This window comes from Myxocyprinus asiaticus, chromosome 49 (assembly GCF_019703515.2).
Source record: "Myxocyprinus asiaticus isolate MX2 ecotype Aquarium Trade chromosome 49, UBuf_Myxa_2, whole genome shotgun sequence".
NCBI lineage: Eukaryota > Metazoa > Chordata > Actinopteri > Cypriniformes > Catostomidae > Myxocyprinus > Myxocyprinus asiaticus.
Genome location: NC_059392.1, coordinates 22151228 through 22173094, shown reverse-complemented (window position 1 = coordinate 22173094; position 21867 = coordinate 22151228). Strand labels below are relative to the sequence as shown.

Sequence of the window (21867 nt, the reverse complement as noted above, 5' to 3'; positions counted from 1 at the left end):
CCAACCTGCATCTTAGAATAGCATTCTGAGATGATATTCTTCTCACCACAATTGTACAGAGCGGTTATCTGAGTTACCGTAGACTTTGTCAGTTCAAATCAGTCTGGCCATTCTCAGTTGACCTCTCTCATCAACAAGGCATTTCAGTCCACAGAACTGCCGCTCACTGGATGTTTTTTGTTTTTGGCACCATTTGGAGTAAATTCTAGAGACTGTTGTGTGTGAAAATCCCAGGAGATCAGCAGTTACAGAAATACTCAAACCATGAGTAATGCTATTCTGAGATGCGGGTTGGCGCTATTTTGGCGCCATGAAGGGGACTTACACAATATTAGGCAGGTACTTTTAATGTTGTGGCTGATTGGTGTATATTAAGGCTGTCAATTTAACAAATTAATTTAGTATGATAAATCATATGAAAAATAATGTGTTAAAAGATTATTGCAATTAATTATGCCCCCTGACTGTACAACTGTCACACACAAGCATTCTTGCATTCAAAGACAGCTGAATGACAGAATGCAGGGATCTCAAGATGCAAATTTCAAAGTTTCAAACAACATTTAACTTGACACAGCATCTTAAAAAAAGTGTAATTTAAAGCACCAGACACTGAAAACCAGTAAGAGGCGACGCAACCAGCGTGAGAAACTCTAAAGGTGAATGTCTGACACATGCATAGGCAATATAAACAAATAATAAAAAAATAGCGCAGAAGGAATTCAAGAACACATCCTGTGTGAACGGTCTACCTCAGACAGTCTGAAAAAGTCAATTGCAGAAGGATTGCTGTGGACGGTATGCAAATGACAGGCTTCTTATCAATTTAAAAATAAACAATGTATTGACTTCAAAAGTCACTTTTTGCATCGTCTATTCAATGATTTACTCTTCTGACTACCACAGTAATGTAATGTTTTAGAATGTTCTTTATTTGGGAGCTTTTAGCAGCAAATATTGATATACATTATAAATTCAATTAATTGATCGACATATCATGCAAATAATTCGAATAAAAAATGTAAATGATTAATATCCTTAACATAGGGGTGAACTAATTCTTTAAGGTTTTATTAAGGGTTTGGCCCACACAAGTCCACTGCCGATTCTCCAAAACCTCCTACACACTGAAGTCCTTCAGAGTGCAGCCGGGAATCTTTCCCACGCCTTCTAGACATTAATTAGTCCTTCGACTCACCCTAGAAGATACATGTCAAAACCCATGTGGTATTACATCAATTACCATCTCTGTGAATCCTCATTCAGAGCTACTAGGATAATAAGACGATTTTCTTTCTACTCTGGTTTGAAGAAGCGCTAAGGGGCTGTGATATTTTGACCTTTTATTAGATACTGCGCAATAAAAGGTGTACCGGTTGGCCTGGACATTTTAAGATGGACATACCCTTTGAAGTGCTAATGTGTACCACCTACGGTCTGTCTTGCCTCATTACTCTACTGGTTCCTTGGACCTCTTTGATATAAATACTTTTTTTTTTTTTTTTTTTGGACCCAGCACACTCAACTTGATACGTTTCCAAGAGTCATTCATTATCTATGTAGCTTGTGTAGCTGTGTTGGTGTACATTAAAACCTTTAAATAAAAAATTCAAGCATGTCTAGTTCGGTTTCGAGTGACGCAACTAGTGAACTGATGACGATTGTGCCATTGAATGGTGCAAATCAAACCAATATGCTTCGATGCGGCAAGTTTGAATTGGAAATGAATGTGAGCATGGATAAGATTTGAGATTAAGATTAAATTTAGTTGGTATTCGCTAAAAATCTTCTTTTACATCGCAGCTCTCAAATCTCAAACGAAGTCTGATTAAAATAATTCAATCAACTTTCGGTTTTGAGACAGGCAACTAATGAACTAATGATGATTGGTATCATTGACGTCAAACCAATATGCTTTGATGCGGCAAGTTTGAATTGGAAATTAACGCAAGTACGAATGACATTTGAGATTTCAGACCAATATTTAAGTTGTTATTTGCTGAAAATGTTCCCTTACATTGAAGCTCTTAAATCTCAAATTTGTCCAATTAAAACAATTCAAGCATATCGAGTTCGGTTTCGTGAGACGCAACTAATGAACTAACGATAACTGGTGCCACTGACGTCAAACCAATATGCTTTGATGCGGCAAGACTGAATTGGAATTGAATGTGATCATGGATGAGATTTGAGATTAAGACCAAAATTTAAATTGGCATTCGCCGAAAATCTTTTACATCGTAGCTCTCAAATCTCAATTTAAGTTTGATTAATACAATTCAAGCAATGCTAGTTTTTGAGGCATGCAATTCATGAACTAATGACAATTTGTATCATTGACATCAAAACAATATGCTTTGACATGGAAAGTTTGAATTGGAAATGAACACAAGTATGAATGACATTTGAGATTTCAGACCAATATTTAAGTTGTTATTCGCTGAAAATCTTCTATTACATCGCAGCTCTTAAATCTCAATCAAATTCGTTCAATTTAAACAGTTCAAGCTTGTCAAGTTCAGTTTTGAGACACGCAACTAATGAACTAATGATGATTGGTGTCATTGTTGTCAAACCAATATGCTTTGATTGGCCATGTATGAATGTATGTGCAAATATAAATTATATTTGAGGACTACTTAAAAAAAAGCCACTAAAGTCAGACTTTATTTTAAATTTTTTGGAGCTTTGTAGTATAAATCCCCATCCACTTTCATTGTATGGAAATAGCAGAAGGAAAATTATGTAAAATATATCCTTATGTGTTCCACAGAAGAAAGTCAAACAGATTTGGAACCACAGGATCCAATGTTGACAAAAGTTTCATTTTTGGATGAAAACATATTCATTGAGCAATACTGATTTGCAAATGGTTAACCATGCTGAAATTGAGAGAACCAAGTATGTAATGCATAATTTATGGTGATCCGACTAGATTTAGAATTCTGTTACTTAAAAATAACTTTATGCATTGTGTTTTTTAAGAAATTGCTTTACAAGACCAGGGGAACAAAGAAAAAACATCACAATAACAATATCAGCAACAGTGCTCAGGAAACGATGCCAGAATCAACCATGCCAGCTTCTACTTTGTTAATTCTCGCATTGTACTTCGCACACAATATGCTCCCAAATGAATAAAAAATACTGTGAGCACAGATCAGTGTTTTTCATATTTTAAACGCCTTGTAGACTTGGACTTGCTATTCAATGGAAACTTAGCCAAGTACATGACTAACAATAATGTTTAAAAGAAAAGCAGTGGCACTTCTTAAATATGAAATTTCCAGCATAAGGGTGCCTAGCGGTTTTGATTTAATAACACAACATCGAATATTGGCAGCGCCAAGAAATAATGAAGTGTTGGACATATTTCCACATACTAATTAACGTTGTTCAGGCAGCACCTGCCCTTCATTTGCAGACTTGTAATGAGCTGAGAAAAGAAATAGCATGAAAGACATGGAATATTAAGAAAAATAAATGAGTGTGAGAGACTTGGAGAGAGAGAGATGTGACAAAAACTGTGAGAAAAGCATGAGAAAGCATGAGAAAGCAACACAAAATGTTGTTGTTTCATTGGCTGTGTTTGGAATGGAATACTAACATACTTCGTAATGCACACTGCACATTATATACTGTGTACTTCCTACAATTTTTTTTGAAATAATAGGCAAAACAGTATGCAGTTAAGCATGATATAATCTCAAAGAGTAGTAAGCTACATTACGTTAAATTCAGTAAGTTACATCAGTAATAAATGTTGTTGTGTCATTCCTACTATGCACCTAATATGTATCAAGAAATACATTTCTTCAAAGGTTTCTTCATTTTTCCCTTTCTCTAATGGAAATGTTTCAAACAAGACATGTTTTCTTGGAAATATAGTTTTAACTGATAATAAATGTATAGGTAGACCGTAGACTAACATGATGGAAAGTGATATTGAGGACATAGTTTTCCTATGTCCTCAATATCACTTTCCATCCTGTTAGTCTACGGTTACCAGTATTGGGTAGATTACATAATTGTAATTGCAGTCAGTACTATAATTGTAATCAGTAACAATCAAAAAAAAGAAAGGATTTGCTTTCCTTTCTGAAAGCAAATCCTGCGGCTCGACGTGTCCCTGTTTGCATGGATAAACCATTATACTTCTCAGCTAGGTTCAGATGTTGGTGGCGCTTTCATGATTCCCCAGGTCTTTGAGCTACAGGTTGAAAAAGACAGAAGGACGATTCCCAATCTGATCTCGGGAATGGAGTCTGATAACATTGGCCCACTTTAGTGGTGGAAAACATAAGAGGTGGGATGTCTGAGAGAGGACAGACAGACAGGAACTGATACCAGACGTGGTGTCCATGGCGACCCTCCGTTTCCATGACTACAAGAGGGCCAGCTTCTTCCTCCTAATCCTGGAGATTCACACCATGGCGTCCCCCAAAAGCTGATTAGAACTGACCTCACAGTGTGAAAAAAAAAAAGATTTTGAATGAAGAGTATGCCAAGATAAAGACCAAGAGATAAAGACATTGTTCTGCAAGACCAACCTGCATGTGGATGTCTTATTTCTACTTGCCCAGTACTGATCGCCACGTGTTATGAATTGTGCCTTGCTAAAAGAAGACCTAAAACTGCTTCTGACAAATCATTGAACCGATCCTTAGTCCACCCTGATGTTATTCCAAACATGATGTATGTATCAAAACTGCAGTATTCTTATTTGTCTCATTGCATATAAACACATGTAAAACAGATGGAAGCACTTCAGCAAAAATGCTGAAGAAAAAGTCTCATCTATTTCAATTAAGTTTTTATGTCATTTGTGCAACTGCTGGCTTTTGATTATGTAAATTAACCTAGTGTATTAGACACTGTATATAAAGTCCAGACATTGAAGTTATAGTCCTAATATTATCTGTTTGCTTTAGGCAACAATTGTGGACTGATAGGAATAACAAAACAGACTTGGCTATAAGAGCATGTAGGCTGTTTTCGGTCATGATTTAGCGCCATTTGTGAATCACCAGTGCCCGTGGCTTTCCACGTCAGAAATTGGTGTTGCAAATTAAATCACGACTTTCGAACTTTTTTTTAACTTAAATTCTCGTTAACATTCATGTGCAATTTCCCAGTGGGACACTCAAATTTCCGATTTATCTGATAGCATGTGAAGGCACTGAGAATCCTGGAATGATGCGTTTAATCAGAGGCTTACATGCGTGCAGAGAGAAGTGTTTGCGATCGGCGACTGTGGCTCCGCCCTCTCCCTCTCCGACCAGGTACTGGACGGACTGAAGCTGGAAACAAGGATCTGACAATAGCACTGATGAAGCCCTTGAGATCCTGAAAGACAAAGCAATGAAGATGTTTAGAATTGACAACAACAGTTTTTTTAAATAGATACACAGTACGTTAATTGTAACACAGCTTCCTAACCAAGTGCGATAAGAGTTTCAAGGGTCCAATGATTTTTTTTTGTCCTCACTGGCTAAATTTACATGTAATCTAAAAATCCGTTAATAATCCAACTGACAGCTCAATCAGAATGAAAATTTATTATGCAAACACCTCAATCCATGCGACTGAGCTCGAGCTGAATTACATTTCTATCCAATTGAAAGGGGTGGTGTAGTTCTTATATAATTTATTAAACTGAAGAATATTAGCCATGTAAACCTTTGAATCAAACTACTTTCTCCATCAGATTCAGATACAGTACCTTGCAGGGAACAGTGCTTTATGAATTCCAGATTGATTGGAAACTACATGATACTCGCCACAGCAACCTAATTTATAACCTAATAGTAACCTAATCAAATTGTAATAAGTGTGTAAATGTACATGGGTCTGTAATACAAGCATTCAAATTTATTGTTTTTCAAATGATGCGTTATAGTGTTTCGAAATCATAACATAGCAGTGTGTGAGTAAAAGAACAAAAAATAATTGTTTATAATTATTATTATTATTATTATAATCAGCCGCTGTAGTCGTGATTTGTGGAAAAGTAAATAAAATGCACAGTTGTTGTAGCGCCTAGAGTGTTAATTTCACCAGGAAACTGCGGCGAAACCTAGAATGACATGTAAAAATCAGTTTGCAAAAATTTTGTTATAGTAATAATGCTCATTCTATGAGATTAGTATTTAAATATTTTTTTTCTTTTTTCTTTTCCTTGAGGTTTACTAACAATGTTAGTTAAGGTTTTTGCACATTTTTCTACCCTGTTTCTGGCCATCTGTATGAAATGCTTGATTTCTGCGCTACTTCCCCTTAAAGACTTCAATTTACAAGCCCACTGTTATGATTGGTTAACACCTTTGTAGAGCACATTGACGCATTCAGGAACTTCTTTTGAGTTCTTAATGCTAGAATGAGATCCAACATAGAGATTTCAACATAGATCCTACGGCTATGCAGAGATGCATTTTTCCACAACCAGGAACAACAATGTCTTTAGCCTAATCTTTTTGATTAAAAGCAAACTAGTGTAACAATTGCAACACTCTCAGTGCTTGAGTACCTCAGCCGCTCTCTCTAAATCGGTTCACTGCAATGTAGCTGATTTCAAAACTATTTTTGTAGAGTAGAAAAATAAATGCTCTTTCGGACTGGGGAGGAAGTTTTGAGTTATGAAAATTACAGTATGTTCTTATAGTACAATGACCTCTTATATGTCAAAATAAATTAGATTTTTCATGAAATGACCCTTTTAATAATTCAATGTTTGAATTTCAGGACATTTTGTATGATATAATATTGGTGCTGTGTTGGGTCATCACTTGTTACCACCAATTCAGTGTTAATTCAGGGTCAAGAAGCAAAACCATTCGAAAACCACTGGCTTAAGCATTCAAAGGGAAACCGTTTCATTTGTTTCCTGTTTGTTGTGTCATCCATATCACAGAGAAGAAGAAAGTGAAAAACACAAAAGGCAGATGATCTCTAAAGTTTGAGCTGCAGGCCACACAGTGTTGCATTAAAACCCAAGCCTTCCACTTACCCGGCGCACCTGCAGTGAACATTCAACCCCTCACTGATCAATCTTTCATGTGTGTGTTTTTCCAACCAGACTGCATACACCCCCTCAAGTACAATTCCTCATGATGCAAGCAAAGGAAAGCAGACTTCCTTTAAGGAATTTTTAAAAACATCCACGGTTGCTTTATGGATGCTGCAATTGGATTGAAAGTGAGTGGTATTGCAGAGCTATACTTTTGAAATGTATTTTAATATTTACGGATTGGCCCCATTTACTTCCATTGTAAGTGCCTCACTGTAGGAAGGACAAGTCCAACTATGCGCCAATGCGCTATGCTCGTGCCAAATGTAAATACTCTAACCTGTTGAGGAGTCGCGTGATGCCATGCGAGGGTCGGATGTGTGAACGGCGAGCTCTGCGCACTTTGCAAGTTTTTAATTATTTTTGTGTCTTAAACCGGTGAGATTCAATACACTCTGTTTCATAACTGTTCTATGAAGGATATATGTCAAAGAATTCAAAATCCTCGGGCTCTGGAGACATTAAAAGACACTTACGTGCTCAAGCTGAAGCCCCTGATAAGGTTGCAGACCAGGGACTTGGTTTGGATGGTGCGGCAGGAGAAATTCAATGTCAGCTGTCCAACATGTCTGTGATGCTGACGAAGGTTGTAGCGGACCTGGAGGATCTTGCTGTAATATGTTGATCGATTACGGCAATGGAGGCTAAATTCTCTAAGTTGGTTACAAGATGGTCGAACGTCGAGAAATGGATTGATTATCTGGAGTCATCGGAGAGGGAATTAGCTGCTAATCCGCTTGCGACCAAGGCAGATTTGCAGCGCGTTTGGGAAAAGTTGGAAGACCATGAGAATCATAATCGATGAAACAATGTCCGAATTGTTGGAATTCTTGAGAACGAGGAAGGCCGAGATATGGTGAAATTCCTAGACGAGCTCTTTCCGAGTCTGCTCGACATAACAGGCCATATGCTGGAAATTGAGCGAGCTCACAGAGTTCCAGCTCGGAGATCCGCTGAAGGAGACAGGCCCCGATCATTTCTGGCCAAATTTCTGAGATCATCCGATAAAGATCTCGTGTTACGCGAGGCAAGGAGCAAAGGAAAGCTTTCTTGGAAGAACCACAACATTTTCTTGATCCCAGACTTTACAAATTCGACAAGAGAGAAACGTGATCGAGTCAAGGAATGCAAGAAACTCTTACATCAATAGAAGATCGCTTTTGCACTGATGTTTCCAGCCAAACTGAGAATAGATACTAAGGATGGCCGCAAAGTATTTACATGCCCACAACAAGCAATGTCTTTCATAAAGTCAATGGAATGAGTAAGTTATTTTGATGATTTTTATGCTGCTCCCGAGTGAGCTTGACTCGTTGAACATACATTTGACTGTTCGAGGAAACTGAGTGCCTTCTTTGTTTCTTTTTGTGCTGGTTCCACTTAGCGGCTGGAGTTTGTTTTGTGGAATAACACTCCTTCGGGACAGTGTTGTGGATGAATCTGCTCGTTCTTTGTGCTTATCCTCCTATTGGATGGAGTTTGTTTTGTGGAATATTTTTTTGCAGGACATTGGAAGGATTAGGTCATCTGCTGCACTTATGAATCAGCCGACTTACTGAACACTCGTTTGACTGACCAAGGAAAATGAACGTTTTTTTTGTGTTTGTGTGTGTGTGTTGGTTCTGCTAGAGGCTGGAGCTTGTTTTGTGGAATAACACACCTTTGGGACAATGTGTGGATGAATCTACATGTTCTTTGTGTTTATTCTGCCTATTGGCTGGAGTTTGTTTAATACATTTTCTTCTGTTATGTAATTCTGTATCACAAAATTTGTATAGAAGCACAGGACTTGAGCAATCAGATGGCAAAGTTGTCGCAGGGACTCTCGAAGGCGTACATGGACTGTTTGAGTTTAGAGGGATGGATGCCAGTTGGCACTGTCGTGAGTGGGGTTAATGCGCACGTTTTTCTTTTTTCTGTATGTTTTGTTCGGGGGGAAGTTCGGGGTTTGATTATTGCACTAATGTTGGAAAGTGGTCTTTATAATCTTGTTTTTCTTTTTTTTTGGTCCCCAATTTGGAATGCCCAGTTCCCAATTCGCTCTAGGTCCTCGTGGTGGTGTAGTGACTTGGCTCAATCCGGGTGGCGGAGGATGAATCTCAGTTGCCTCCATGTCCGAGACCGTCAATCCGCGCATCTTATCATGTGGCTTGTTGAGCGTGTTACCACGGAGACATAGCGTGCGTGGAGGCTTCACGCGATCCACCGCGGCATCCATACACAACTCACCACGCACCCCACCGAAAGCGAACCACATTATTGTGACCACGAGGAGGTTACCCCTTGTGATTCTACCCTCCCTAGCAACCGGGCCAATTTGGTTGCTTAGGAGACCTGGCTGGAGTCACTCAGCATGTCCTGGGATTCAAACCTCACGAACTCCAGGGGTAGTAGTCAGCGTCTTTACTCACTGAGCTACACAGGCCCCCCTATAATCTTGTTTTTGACAAACAATCTATTTTTTTCTAATATGTCAAAATGTCAAATTAATATGAGTGGATTATCTCTCTCCATGTATACAGATATAGTACTATATTGTCGTGAAAGTTGAAGTTTTGGCTATTCGGGGCAAGACAGTCATATTTTGAGTCGGGGGACAAAGCAGGGAAGCTTTTGGCTAGATATATAAAGCAAAGAGAGTCTTTTTCTACCATTCCCTCAGTAAAATCTGCTGGTGGTGAAATATTTACCTCAGCCATTGATATTAATAATGCTTTTAAAGAAATCTATCTTGATCTTTATAGTTCCACGTCTTCGTCTACTGATGAAGATATTAGAAACTTTATGGAACCATTAGAACTCCCTAAACTGATGACAAAGCAAAAAAAATATCTCGATTCTGTGATAAACTTGGAGGAGCTTGATGAGGTAATCAAGGCCCTGCCTACATGCAAGGCTCTGGGGCCAGATGGCTTTACCGCTGAATTTTTTAGATCTTATGCTACAGAATCGGCTCCACTTTTGCTAGACGTTTATATGGAATCATTAAAGAATGGAAAGCTTCCGCCAACCATGACACAAGTCCCGATCAGTCTGATACTTAAAAAGGACAAAGATCCAAGCGAGTGTAAAAGTTACCGTCCAATTTCCCTGATCCAGCTAGACGTTAAAATATTGTCCAAACATTTGGCTAACCGTTTGAGTAAAGTTTTGACATCTCTTAACAATATAGATCAGGTAGGGTTTATTTGGGGCCGCAGTTCTTCTGATAACATTAGGCGTTTCATCAATATCATGTGGTCAGTGGCGAATGATCAGACTCCGGTTGTTGCCATCTCACTTGACGCCGAAAAGGCGTTTGATATGGTAGAATGGGATTATCTTTTTAAGATTTTGGAAATATACGGGTTTGGGAATACTTTTATTGGATGGATTAAGTTACTTTATAGACACCCGGTAGCAGCAGTACAACCAAATTGATTAATTTCAGATTATTTTAATCTGGATAGGGGTATCAGGCAGGGTTGCCCTCTTTACCCATTATTGTTCTGTCTTGCCCTGGAACCATTAGCAGCCATGATAAGAAGAGAAGATGATTTTCCAGGGGTGGTGGCGGAAGGTGTGGCACATAAGCTTTTGCTTTACGCAGATGATATTTTATTATTCATCTTCAACCTCACTAGATCTATGCCTTGCCTTCACAGAATTATTAATACCTTTTCTAAATTCTCAGGATACAGAGTCAATTGGTGTAAATCCAAAGCTTTAGCTCTGACAGCGTACTGTCCAGTAACGGCTTTTCAACCAGGTGCCTTTCAGTGGCCCAAACAGGGCATTAAGTATTTGGGCATTTTAGTCCCAGCAAATTTGTCTTATTTAGTAAGAGTTAATTTTGACCCCTTAATAGAAAGGTTTGAGCGATGTGGGCAGGTGGGCTTCATTACATTTATCTATGATTGGGAAGGTTAATGATATTCAAATGAATTGTATTCCAAAATTCAACTAACTGCTACAGTCTCTCCCTGTAGATGTCCCGCTCTCTTATTTCAAATAATTTGATAGCATAGTGAAGACCTTCATTTGGAATGGTAAGCATCCCTGATTACATTTCAATAAGTTACATAGGCCAACTGACAAAGGTGGGCTAGGCCTACCCAAGATTTTGTTTTATTATTATGCATTCAGTGTCAGATATTTGGCTCATTGGCCTCTTCCACCTGAGAGAGCCCCTCCCTGGTTTTATTTTGAACAGGAATTTCTTGCCCCTATTTTGTCATTGCAATGCCTTTCTATCAAACTAATCGGAGAAGTTACACTCTGTTGTCTCGCATTTTCACTCGGTGTGGACAAAAGAGTCCAGAGTGTTTAATTCAGACATTTATTTAAATGTTGCCTCGAGCATATGGCTGAACCCCAAGTTATGTATCAACAAGTCCCCCTTTTTTGCTGGTCAGAGTGGATTGTGAAGGGAGTTCCTTCACTTGGTGACCTATATGAGAGTGGAGTGTTGAGATCCTTTCAAAATTTGGCTCAGCTTTTTGGGATTCCCAGATCTCAGTTCTATAGGTATGTAACACATCAATGGAAAGGAGGAGGCGAGAACCGGCTTGACAGTGTAAATAATATTTAATGATTAACTAAAACAAAAGCACAAACACACAGGTGTCGGACAGCTGTCCGTAACTCTCTCTCTCTCTGACACATTGCCGTCTCCGGTCGGCTTTATCCCTCTCGGGCTTAATCGGCCTTATTAGGGGCTGGGTGTGCGGAATCACGACCCGGCCCCGCCCTCCGCCCTCCGCCCTGCTACAAAGTATTTACAGCTGTGCCACTTGCTCTATACTGTTTTTGGGAGTAGTTTACACCCCCCTAAAACGGCAGATAATCTGGGAGTGCTGATTACTGCTTTTGGAAAAGGTCATGAGGCATCAGTGTATTACTCCCTGCTAATTCAGAGTCTGGGAGATGGAACTTCAACTTCTCTTAAGAGATAATGGGAGAAAGATCTAAACTTGGTATTGGAGGAGGGAGTGTGGGCTAGGATTCAAAATAACATCAAGTCTGCATCTAGAGATGCAAGGGTTTGCCTTATGCAATTCAAGATTTTACATAGAACCCCCTCTAGATTGCATAGGCTTGGTCTTAAAGACACACCCACCTGCTGGCAATGTCAATCAGAAGATAAGGACACAAACCATGTCTTTTGGGGATGTGTTGAGATCCAAGAATTTTGGTTGAAGATTCAGAGTTTTATGTGTGAGGTATTGGGCTCTCAAATGTTATTTTGCCCCAGACTCTGTATTTTAGGAGATGGGGCGGTCATTAATTTGGAGAATAAGCACATAAAAAACTGGGTTCTAACTAGTATTATGATTGCCAGGCTGATCATTTTAAGGGGTTGGAAGTCAGTTGGAGTGCTGTGTGTTTATTATATATATATATATATATATATTCGTTTGTTTGTGTCTATGGTTGTGTGACCACTGGGGTGTTGTTGGGTGTCAGGCTGGGGGGCAATCGTGAGGGTTAAATGTTGATTTGGTTTGTATGTGTTTTGTTTTTCATTGTTTAATAGTTGAATCAATAAAAAAAATGTTGATCACAAAAAACAATACTCTAACTTGTTAACATGGGCGCTGAAAAAAATTGGTGCTGCTTATGCAATGCTTTACACTTTTTTATCTAAAAAAATAACTTTTTTGAAGTAGCAAGTAAAGTAATGCGTTATTTTTTTTTAAATAACACTATAAAACAGTTTTTCCATATAATTAACCCACATGACTTTCTGACTATAAAGCGCATTTGACTGAAATCAAATCTGAAGAACCTCTGTACAGAGAGACAAACACTTCCACAAATATGTTTGATCCAGCACACAAACACACCCAGCTGGCAGCAGTGTTTACAAGGCACGACTGGCTGTCATGCTAAGTTAGCAATACAGTACACATGCAGAATGACAGGGCTGGGCAGTAGAAAACGATCAAACAACAAAGGCCTTGTAAACAAATAAATCACACAAACACAAGATCCGTGCCCACACAACCCGCACCTGGCAGCCCTCCTGCTGCGCTCTAAGGCTGACAGTACTGGCAGAGGGATAATTAAATATCACTTCAACTCTTCTGGTGTGCACCTGATGCCTGTTTCAAACAATCATCTTTCTTTTTTTAAAACATCCCTTATAAAATATACAGTTTTTCTTACATAGTAACCATAGTTTAAATGCAGAGGTGGAAAGTAACAAATTACAACTACTCCCATTACAGTACTTAAGTACATTTTTCACATTCTTCTATTTTAAGTATAAATAAATAATAGTACTTTTACTTGAGTTGATTAAACTCAGAAGTATTCAACTTTGCTACAGTTATTTTTCACCACAGTTACAAAGTACAAAAAAGACACAATATTTCTGAATTTTTCAGACGTTTTTTTGGGAAGAAGAAATCGGCAAATTATAAACGCTAAATCTGTTTATAAACTAAAATGCGCTGTGCGTGGCATGATGGACGCCTGCAGGACACAGCATCATGAGCACAGCAGCTTGCATAAACTGCCGCCGATGTCCTCTCTTCTCTAGCTTCTTCAAGACATTCTGCCCTGTCACTATACAAGAAATGTAATACTGTGGTTTTCTGCATATTTCATTTTATTCTGGAAATGAGCCGTTCATTCAGGTACAAGGGAACCGTCTGAACACATTTAACCACTGATCAAACTTCACTTGTTTTTAAGGTTAATGTTTTAACTGTGTCAAACATTAACACAATGTAGTTTGACATATATGTGGAGATATCTTGTTTAATTGCTACTATATGTCTAAAACAAACTTTTTAAATACCTTAGAAAGATACAATGCCAATAGTGTCAGAAATTAACGGGACTCGGGGAAAAAAATGCCACGGAAATTGCCAAAAATATCTTGGAAATTCAAAATATGGGGGCAAAAAATGCCCACTCAATGGGTTCCCGTGTTTTATTAATAATATCTGATATAGTTACAATTACATACACTGCGATCTACTTTTGACTTTTCACTGAAAATAATTTTTTTCCCGCCATCTTGTTCCTTGCACCATCGCACGCAATGATAGCGTACAATACCGCATCAGTTTGGTATTGTACTCCCACGTTAAATTCCGTAACCATTCGCCCCTCTTGTTCAAAATAAACTGTCCTAGCGGGGAACACTCTCGCTCACGGTGCTGTACTGCACTTCCTTGCCTTGTGCCACTGTTTATCCGTCTGAAAAGCCTCACACGCAAGAGGCTTGGATGTTATATAAAGAAAGTATGAGAAATCACAAAACATAATGTAACCAAATGCTACAATTTACTTAATAATAGTATTTCAATATATTCAATAACCATAATGTTAATTAAGATTGTTTTATTACATCTGTAATACAATACACACATACAGAACCACTTTTAGTGTTTGAATCAATCATATCTCTCACTAAACACTGTGTGAAATGTTTATTTTTGCTTTATTTGATTCATCTGACATGTAGGAGTTGATAACAGTTTACTTAGTAATCTCAACCCATATCTGGATAATTGCTGCAATATCATAGAGGATACATTTCTGATAAAAAACTGACCCTAAATCTTAAACCTAAACCTAACTGATAGTGTCATAAAAAGATGAGATGAAAAATGCAGTCGCTGAAGCAACCACATCATTTTGTGGTGCTTCTATGACACTTTAGGCTAACGTGTCTTCAGGACTCATACCCCGGTCCTTAACGCTCTATCAGTTGAGCTACCGCGCAATTTGATCACACTCGAACAACCTTGTGAATGTAGTTGGTTATGTAATGCAAATGTTAAAACGTACCACCTTAAGTCAGGTGCTATAGTAAAAGTGATTTGATGTCATAAGTTAGCATTGTAAGAGGAACAGGGCCAAAAGTAAGTGTTTATAAAGAGATAATCTGCCGTTTTATTTGAGATTTATGTAAAAGTGAATGCATGTCATTGTCGTAGCGCCTAGTGTTAATTTCAACAGTAAACTGCTGAAATACGTACTGTACGAGTCATGTAAAAATAATTTTGCAAAAATGCAAGTAGTCACATGATTTCTTTTTTAACAATGGAAAAATAAAGTTGTTCTCCCTTTGAATGAACTTTATTAATTTAGTTACATTTCTCTGAAAACAAGATGTAATATCATGTGATATTGCTTTATCAAGTAAATGTATTTTCTTTTGAGGATGTTTAGAAATTTTTTATAGAAAACAAGACAAAAAAGGAAAAAAATTAAAATGATTAAATGAGTAAGAAAATTAGTAAGAAAGGTTTTTTTATTTTATTATTTTGTACTTTTATTTGTCAGTGGGAAACAATAGCAAGTAACGATCACAGAAGACAATGGCAAGTAACCAATTTTTAGGTTTTTCCATCCTGTAAATGGAAATACAGTGGGGTTCAAAAGTCTAAACAACTGGTGAAAATGCTTCAACTTTACATTTTTCTAACTGAAAAAAAAAATATATATATATATATATATATATATATATAAAATAAAATTCTAACAGCATAAACATTTCAGTAAAACGTTAAGTGAACATTTTAGTGATTTGAGCTGACAAGGACTCCACAAGTTTGTGCAAAAGCTGATGATCCATGTTATCCAGCATGATTTGAAAGCAATTTGTGTGCTTCAATGGAAGCAAGGAAAACTAGAGGAGCAAATATGTTCAATGTCATGAATGTGCTTATTTGGTAAGTGACTGAGTAGTAGTACTCTTAAATAGTCATAATTCATTTAACATTGTAATGTTTCTTTGTGTTGCATTTTTCAAACTTTCTGTTCATTTCCAGGTTTTTGAAATCAGACTGTTGAGCCCATGGTGTATGACACTGTAAAAAAAATCCAAGTCATTTAGGTAACTATAAAACAGTATATGGACTTAGACTGCACTCTGACCCCAGCAATAAAAAGCTCCACTGGAAAGTCTGATAGCAAATCTGTGCTTTATTACGTTCAGGAATGAGAAAGCGACAAAAAGCCAATTTAGAGACAATGACTCAAATCTTTCTTTTATCTCCTCTGCATGAAGTCTGTCTAGAGCATTTGTAGAGTACTCCATTTTTTCTTCTTTTGTTTAATTTCTGTGTTTTGTCTCGCTTTGTGATTATACATGGTCTGGTTGCAGTTTTGTCTACTGCATGCTCTAAAAACAAAACAAAAAAAAAAAACTCAGATTGCAGATCAAAGAGGTGATGCTTTTCAGTTCGACTTGAATTTACGTGGAGTCTCAACAATAAGGCAAAATCCCATCTTATTGTTAAGGATCAAAAGAAACGAACAGATGAAGTGATATTTCCCAGGTCTGTAGATGGCCCTCAATGATTTTGTCTTGGTTGATTTGTGTGGAAAAACATAATTATTCTGTGCAATTCTGTAGATTGCGGTAAAGAGAGACGATTTATGAAACAATTCAAATCTGAGTAATTACCACAAAGTCGTGTGGAAAACAACGAAGCCAGATAGAATCCATCAGTATCCAATTCTGTGCCATCATAGCTATTGTGCTAGGTGCTTAAAATACATTATACATTTATACCTCAGCAGCACAGAACAACGTCCACTCCATGGGGCAAATACAGCCTATGACCTGCTTTTGCTCATTATTTATTTCAAAGCCAGATTTAAAAAAAAAATACAATAAAAAAATCAATGCCTGTTCCTAAGAACACTGCAAAAAAAAACAATTCTTATCAAGTGTTTTTGTCTTGTTTTCCAGTAAAATATATCTAAACATTCTTAAAACAAGTTGATTCAAAGGGAAATGTTCATTGTTCTTGCCCCATTGGCAAACAGTTTTTTTTTTTTTTTCTTTTTTAAAAAGTATTACGTTGTATTCAAGCTTAAACCTCACAAAATCTCTCTGAGAACAAGACTTAATACCTTATGTCATTCTGCTTCAAGTAAGTTTTTCTAGTTTAAAGGATGTTTAGATATTTTTTACCGGAAAATAAGACAAATTATTTTTTGCAGTGTAGAACTTTCTCAGGTAGACTTGAATGCAGCAAATGACTCCCCTGCCTTTCTCCTCTTAACTACTCTGCTTTTCCAGGGTTCATTCACAGCATATCACTGTTAGTCATCAATCACTCACTCCACAGCTACTGAGAATTAAATGTCTACCTTTCTTGAATACATCAGCGGACACTTGAGGTCTTATACCAATTCTTATCTTTCAAAAATATTAGTGAACTGTCATGGAGTGAAATATGGTATCAACATGCCAAATTACAAGGGTGGATGGCTTCAGTCTACTCTTAGTAAGAGTAACAATCCAAATCTGTGGCATTTTAAAACTTTATGATGCTTGCTGAAGCTGTGTTGGAAGGCATCTACTTAGAAGCAGTAACACTACTAACTTAAAGGGATAGTTCAACCAAAAATGAAAATCCTCTCATCATTTACTCACCCTCATGCCATCCCAGATGTGTATGACTTCCCTTATTCTGCTGAACACAAAGATTTTTAGAAGAATATCTCAGCTCTGTAGGTCCTTTCAATGCAAGTGAATGGTGGCCAGACCTTTCTAGCTCCAAAAAGCATAGACAGTCAGCATAAAATTAATACAAACGACTCCAGTAGTTAAAGTAATGTCTACTGAAGGGATACGGTCGCTTTGGGTGAAAAACAGATAAATATTTAAGTCCTTTTTCACTATAAGTGTTCATTTCTGGTCACTTTCCAATGCATTAGAGGACAGAGATCACACAGCCTCTCGCGTGAGGTAAAAGTGTTGGCATGTTCATGCGAGAACTGACGCGATACAACCGGAAGTCCATCTCGATTTAGCTTTTTGCAACCATTTCAAAGAACGATTCACTGATTTATTTGGTTTTATTGGTTATGAAAAATAAATAAATAAATAGACCAATTTTGGGCAATTAATCCACAGTATGTGTAAATGATGAGCTTTTTATTTTGAGTGTGAAAAATTGCAGGTGGCAGCCCAAAAATGCCCCAGAGTTGAAGAGGTTAATAACGTATCATTTTAACAACTTTACTACCGACACTGTGCTAAAGCTTTAAAGTTATTTCTAAGGTGTTTTCTGGAAGCAGATGGAAATATCATGCAGAAGGGAGCATGGTAAATACATCAGCAGGGACACCATAATAAGCAGTTTGACGCTTTACTGGTTCTTGGGTCAGAGTTATCAAAAGGTGCCAAGCAACTTCCAGCTCAAATTGATGGTCAAATATGTCTGGAAACATATAGGAGAGAAACTTAGCTATTAACATCAGGGTTCCTCTTCCTGTCTACCTGCTTGTATCATTCACTTCCAGAGTACTGTTTTTGAAAAATGAGAAAGATATAGTTCAGGAAACCAATTATCCGGAACAATGTCATATCGGAGGACGGACTGTTGACACTGAACAACTTTTACTTTGTCTTTGCTAAACATTGGAATCTCATAACAACACATTTGAGCTTAATTTCACCCTGAAATTATATTTTGCACAAAATAAATTAAGTACCAATATGATATTTTTTTCATTATGTGGCATTGTTAGTGTAAATTAAGCACATTTCCCCCAAAAATTCTCATTACCACAATTAAACGCTTAACCTTTGAGTTTTTCCCCCCAGTGGTTATTCTAAATATGCTCTCATTACTTTAATAGTAATAATAATAATACACAAAACATTTAAAAAAAAAAAAAAAAAAAAAAAAATATATATATATATATATATACACACTATATTGCCAAAAGTATTCGCTCACCCATCCAAATAATTGAATTCAGGTGTTCCAATCACTTCCATGGCCACAGGTGTATAAAATGAAGCACCTAGGCATGCAGACTGCTTCTACAAACATTTGTGAAAGAATGGGCTGCTCTCAGGAACTCAGTGAATTCCAGCATGGTACTGTGATAGGATGCCACCTGTGAAACAAGTCCAGTCGTATTATAACAAAGTGGAAGCGATTGGGAATGACAGCAACTCAGCCACGAAGTGGTAGGCCACGTAAAATGACTGAGCGGGGTCAGCGGATGCTGAGGCACATAGTGCGCAGAGGTCGCCAACTTTCTGCAGAGTCAATCGCTACAGACCTCCAGAGTTCATGTGGCCTTCAGATTAGCTCAAGAACAGTGCGTAGAGAGCTTCATGGAATGGGTTTCCATGGCCGAGCAGCTGCATCCAAGCCATACATCACCAAGTGCAATGCAAAGTGTCGGATGCAGTGGTGTAAAGCACGCCGCCACTGGACTCTAGAGCAGTGGAGACGCGTTCTCTGGAGTGACGAATCACGCTTCTCCATCTGGCAATCTGATGGATGAGTCTGGGTTTGGCAGTTGCCAGGAGAACGGTACTTGTCTGACTGCATTGTGCCAACTGTGAAGTTTGGTGGAGGGGGGATAATGGTGTGGGGTTGTTTTTCAGGAGCTGGGCTTGGCCCCTTAGTTCCAGTGAAAGGAACTCTGAATGCTTCAGCATACCAAGAGATTTTGGACAATTCCATACTCCCAACTTTGTGGGAACAGTTTGGGGATGGCCCCTTCCTGTTCCAACATGACTGCGCACCAGTGCACAAAGCAAGGTCCATAAAGACATGGATGAGCGAGTTTGGTGTGGAAGAACTTGACTGGCCTGCCTGAGTCCTGACCTCAACCTGATAGAGCACCTTTGGGATGAATTAGAGCGAAGACTGCGAGCCAGGCCTTCTTGTCCAACATCAGTGTCTGACCTCACAAATGCGCTTCTGGAAGAATGGTCAAAAATTCCCATAAACACACTCCTAAACCTTGTGGAAAGCCTTCCCAGAAGAGTTGAAGCTGTTATAGCTGCAAAGGGTGGGCCGACGTCATATTAAACCCTATGGATTAAGAATGGGATGTCACTTAAGTTCATATGCGTCTAAAGGCAGATGAGCGAATACTTTTGGCAATATAGTGTATATATATATATATATATATATATATATATATATCATATGAAGCCATTTATTATCACAAAGTTGTTTGGCTCCTTTTTAAATCATAATGATAACAGAAATCACCCAAATGGCCCTGATCAAAAGTTTACATACCCTTGAATGTTTGGCCTTGTTACAGACTCACAAGGTGACACACACGTTTAAATGGCAATTAAAGGTTAATTTCCCACACCTGTGGCTTTTTAAATTGCAATTAGTGTATGTGTTTGTAAATAGTCAACGAGTTTGTTAGCTCTCATGTGGATGCACTGAGCAGGCTAGATACTGAGCCATGGGGAGCAGAAAAGAACTGTCATAAGACCTGCGTAACAAGGTAATGGAATTTATAAAGATGGAAAAGGATATAAAAAGATATCCAAAGCCTTGAAAATGCCAGTCAGTACTGTTCAATCACTTATTAAGAAGTGGAAAATTCAGGGATCTCTTGATACCAAGCCAAGGTCAGGTAGACCAAGAAAGATTTCAGCCACAACTGCCAGAAGAATTGTTCAGGATACAAAGAAAAACCCACAGGTAACCTCAGGAGAAATACAGGCTGCTCTGGAAAAAGATGGTGTGGTTGTTTCAAGGAGCACAATACGACAATAGTTTAACAAAAATGAGCTGCATGGTCGAGTTGCCAGAAAGAAGCCTTTACTGTGCCAATGCCACAAAAAAGCCCAGTTACAATATGCCCGACAACATCTTGACACGCCTCACAGCTTCTGGCACACTGTAATTTGGAGTGACGAGACCAAAATAGAGCTTTATGGTCACAACCATAAGCACTATGTTTGGAGAGGGGTCAACAAGGCCTATAGTGAAAAGAATACCATCCCCAATGTGAAGCATGCTGGTGGCTCACTGATGTTTTGGGGGTGTGTGAGCTCTAAAGGCACGGGGAATCTTGTGAAAATTGATGGCAAGATGAATGCAGCATCTTATCAGAAAATACTGGCAGACAATTTGCATTCTTCTGCACGAAAGCTGCGCATGGGACGCTCTTGGACTTTCCAGCATGACAATGACCCTAAACACAAGGCCAAGTTGACCCTCCAGTAGTTACAGCAGAAAAAGGTGAAGGTTCTGGAGTGGCCATCACAGTCTCCTGACCTTAATATCATCGAGCTACTCTGGGGAGATCTCAAACATGTGGTTCATGCAAGACGACCAAAGACTTTGCATGACCTGGAGGCATTTTGCCAAGATAAATGGGCAGCTATACCACCTGCAAGAATTTGGGGCCTCATAGACAACTATTACAAAAGACTGCATGATGTCATTGATGCTAAAGGGGGCAATACACAGTATTAAGAACTAAGGGTATGCAGACTTTTGAAAAGGGGTCATTTCATTTTTTTCTTTGTTGCCATATTTTGTTTTATGATTGTGCCATTCTGTTATAACCTACAGTTGAATATGAATCCCATAAGAAATAAAAGAAATGTGTTTTGCCTGCTCACTCATGTTTTCTTTAAAAATGGTACATATATTACCAATTCTCTAAGGGTATGCAAACTTTTGAGCACAACTGTATACACTATATATATATATATATATATATATATTAATCAGTATTATTTAACAGCAGTACATTAACATTACATTACATTTAAATTACAGTAATGTATAAAAAAAAGTGCTTAACTGTCATGAAATTATGCTGCAGTTAAAAATATATATATAGATAAATAAATCCCTATGGTCCAAAAATGGGCCTTGTTTTCTTTACAAAAAATCATAATTTCTTATGTTTTACTTTTGATGTTGGGGTTTAATATGACCTGGACATATTATTAACAATTTGATGAGATTAAACCCAAATACTCAATGAAAGATTTCACCTCAAGCTTTCGGTAGTTTAACAGTTTAACTTGTTAAGACAAGGAATTAATTGGTTGTGTGTTATAG

At 38.0% G+C, this 21867-nt stretch overlaps 1 protein-coding gene across 1 annotated transcript in view; it reads right to left on the bottom strand.

Annotated features, from left to right (window-relative positions):
- LOC127438460 (E3 ubiquitin-protein ligase RNF123-like) overlaps positions 1 to 21867 on the bottom strand; it is a 202867-nt gene that overhangs the window by 42351 nt on the left and 138649 nt on the right. The window contains exon 36 of the mRNA XM_051694070.1: positions 5219 to 5346. Within this exon, the coding sequence (XP_051550030.1) occupies positions 5219 to 5346 (128 nt within the window). The remainder of the gene's footprint in view (positions 1 to 5218; positions 5347 to 21867) is intronic.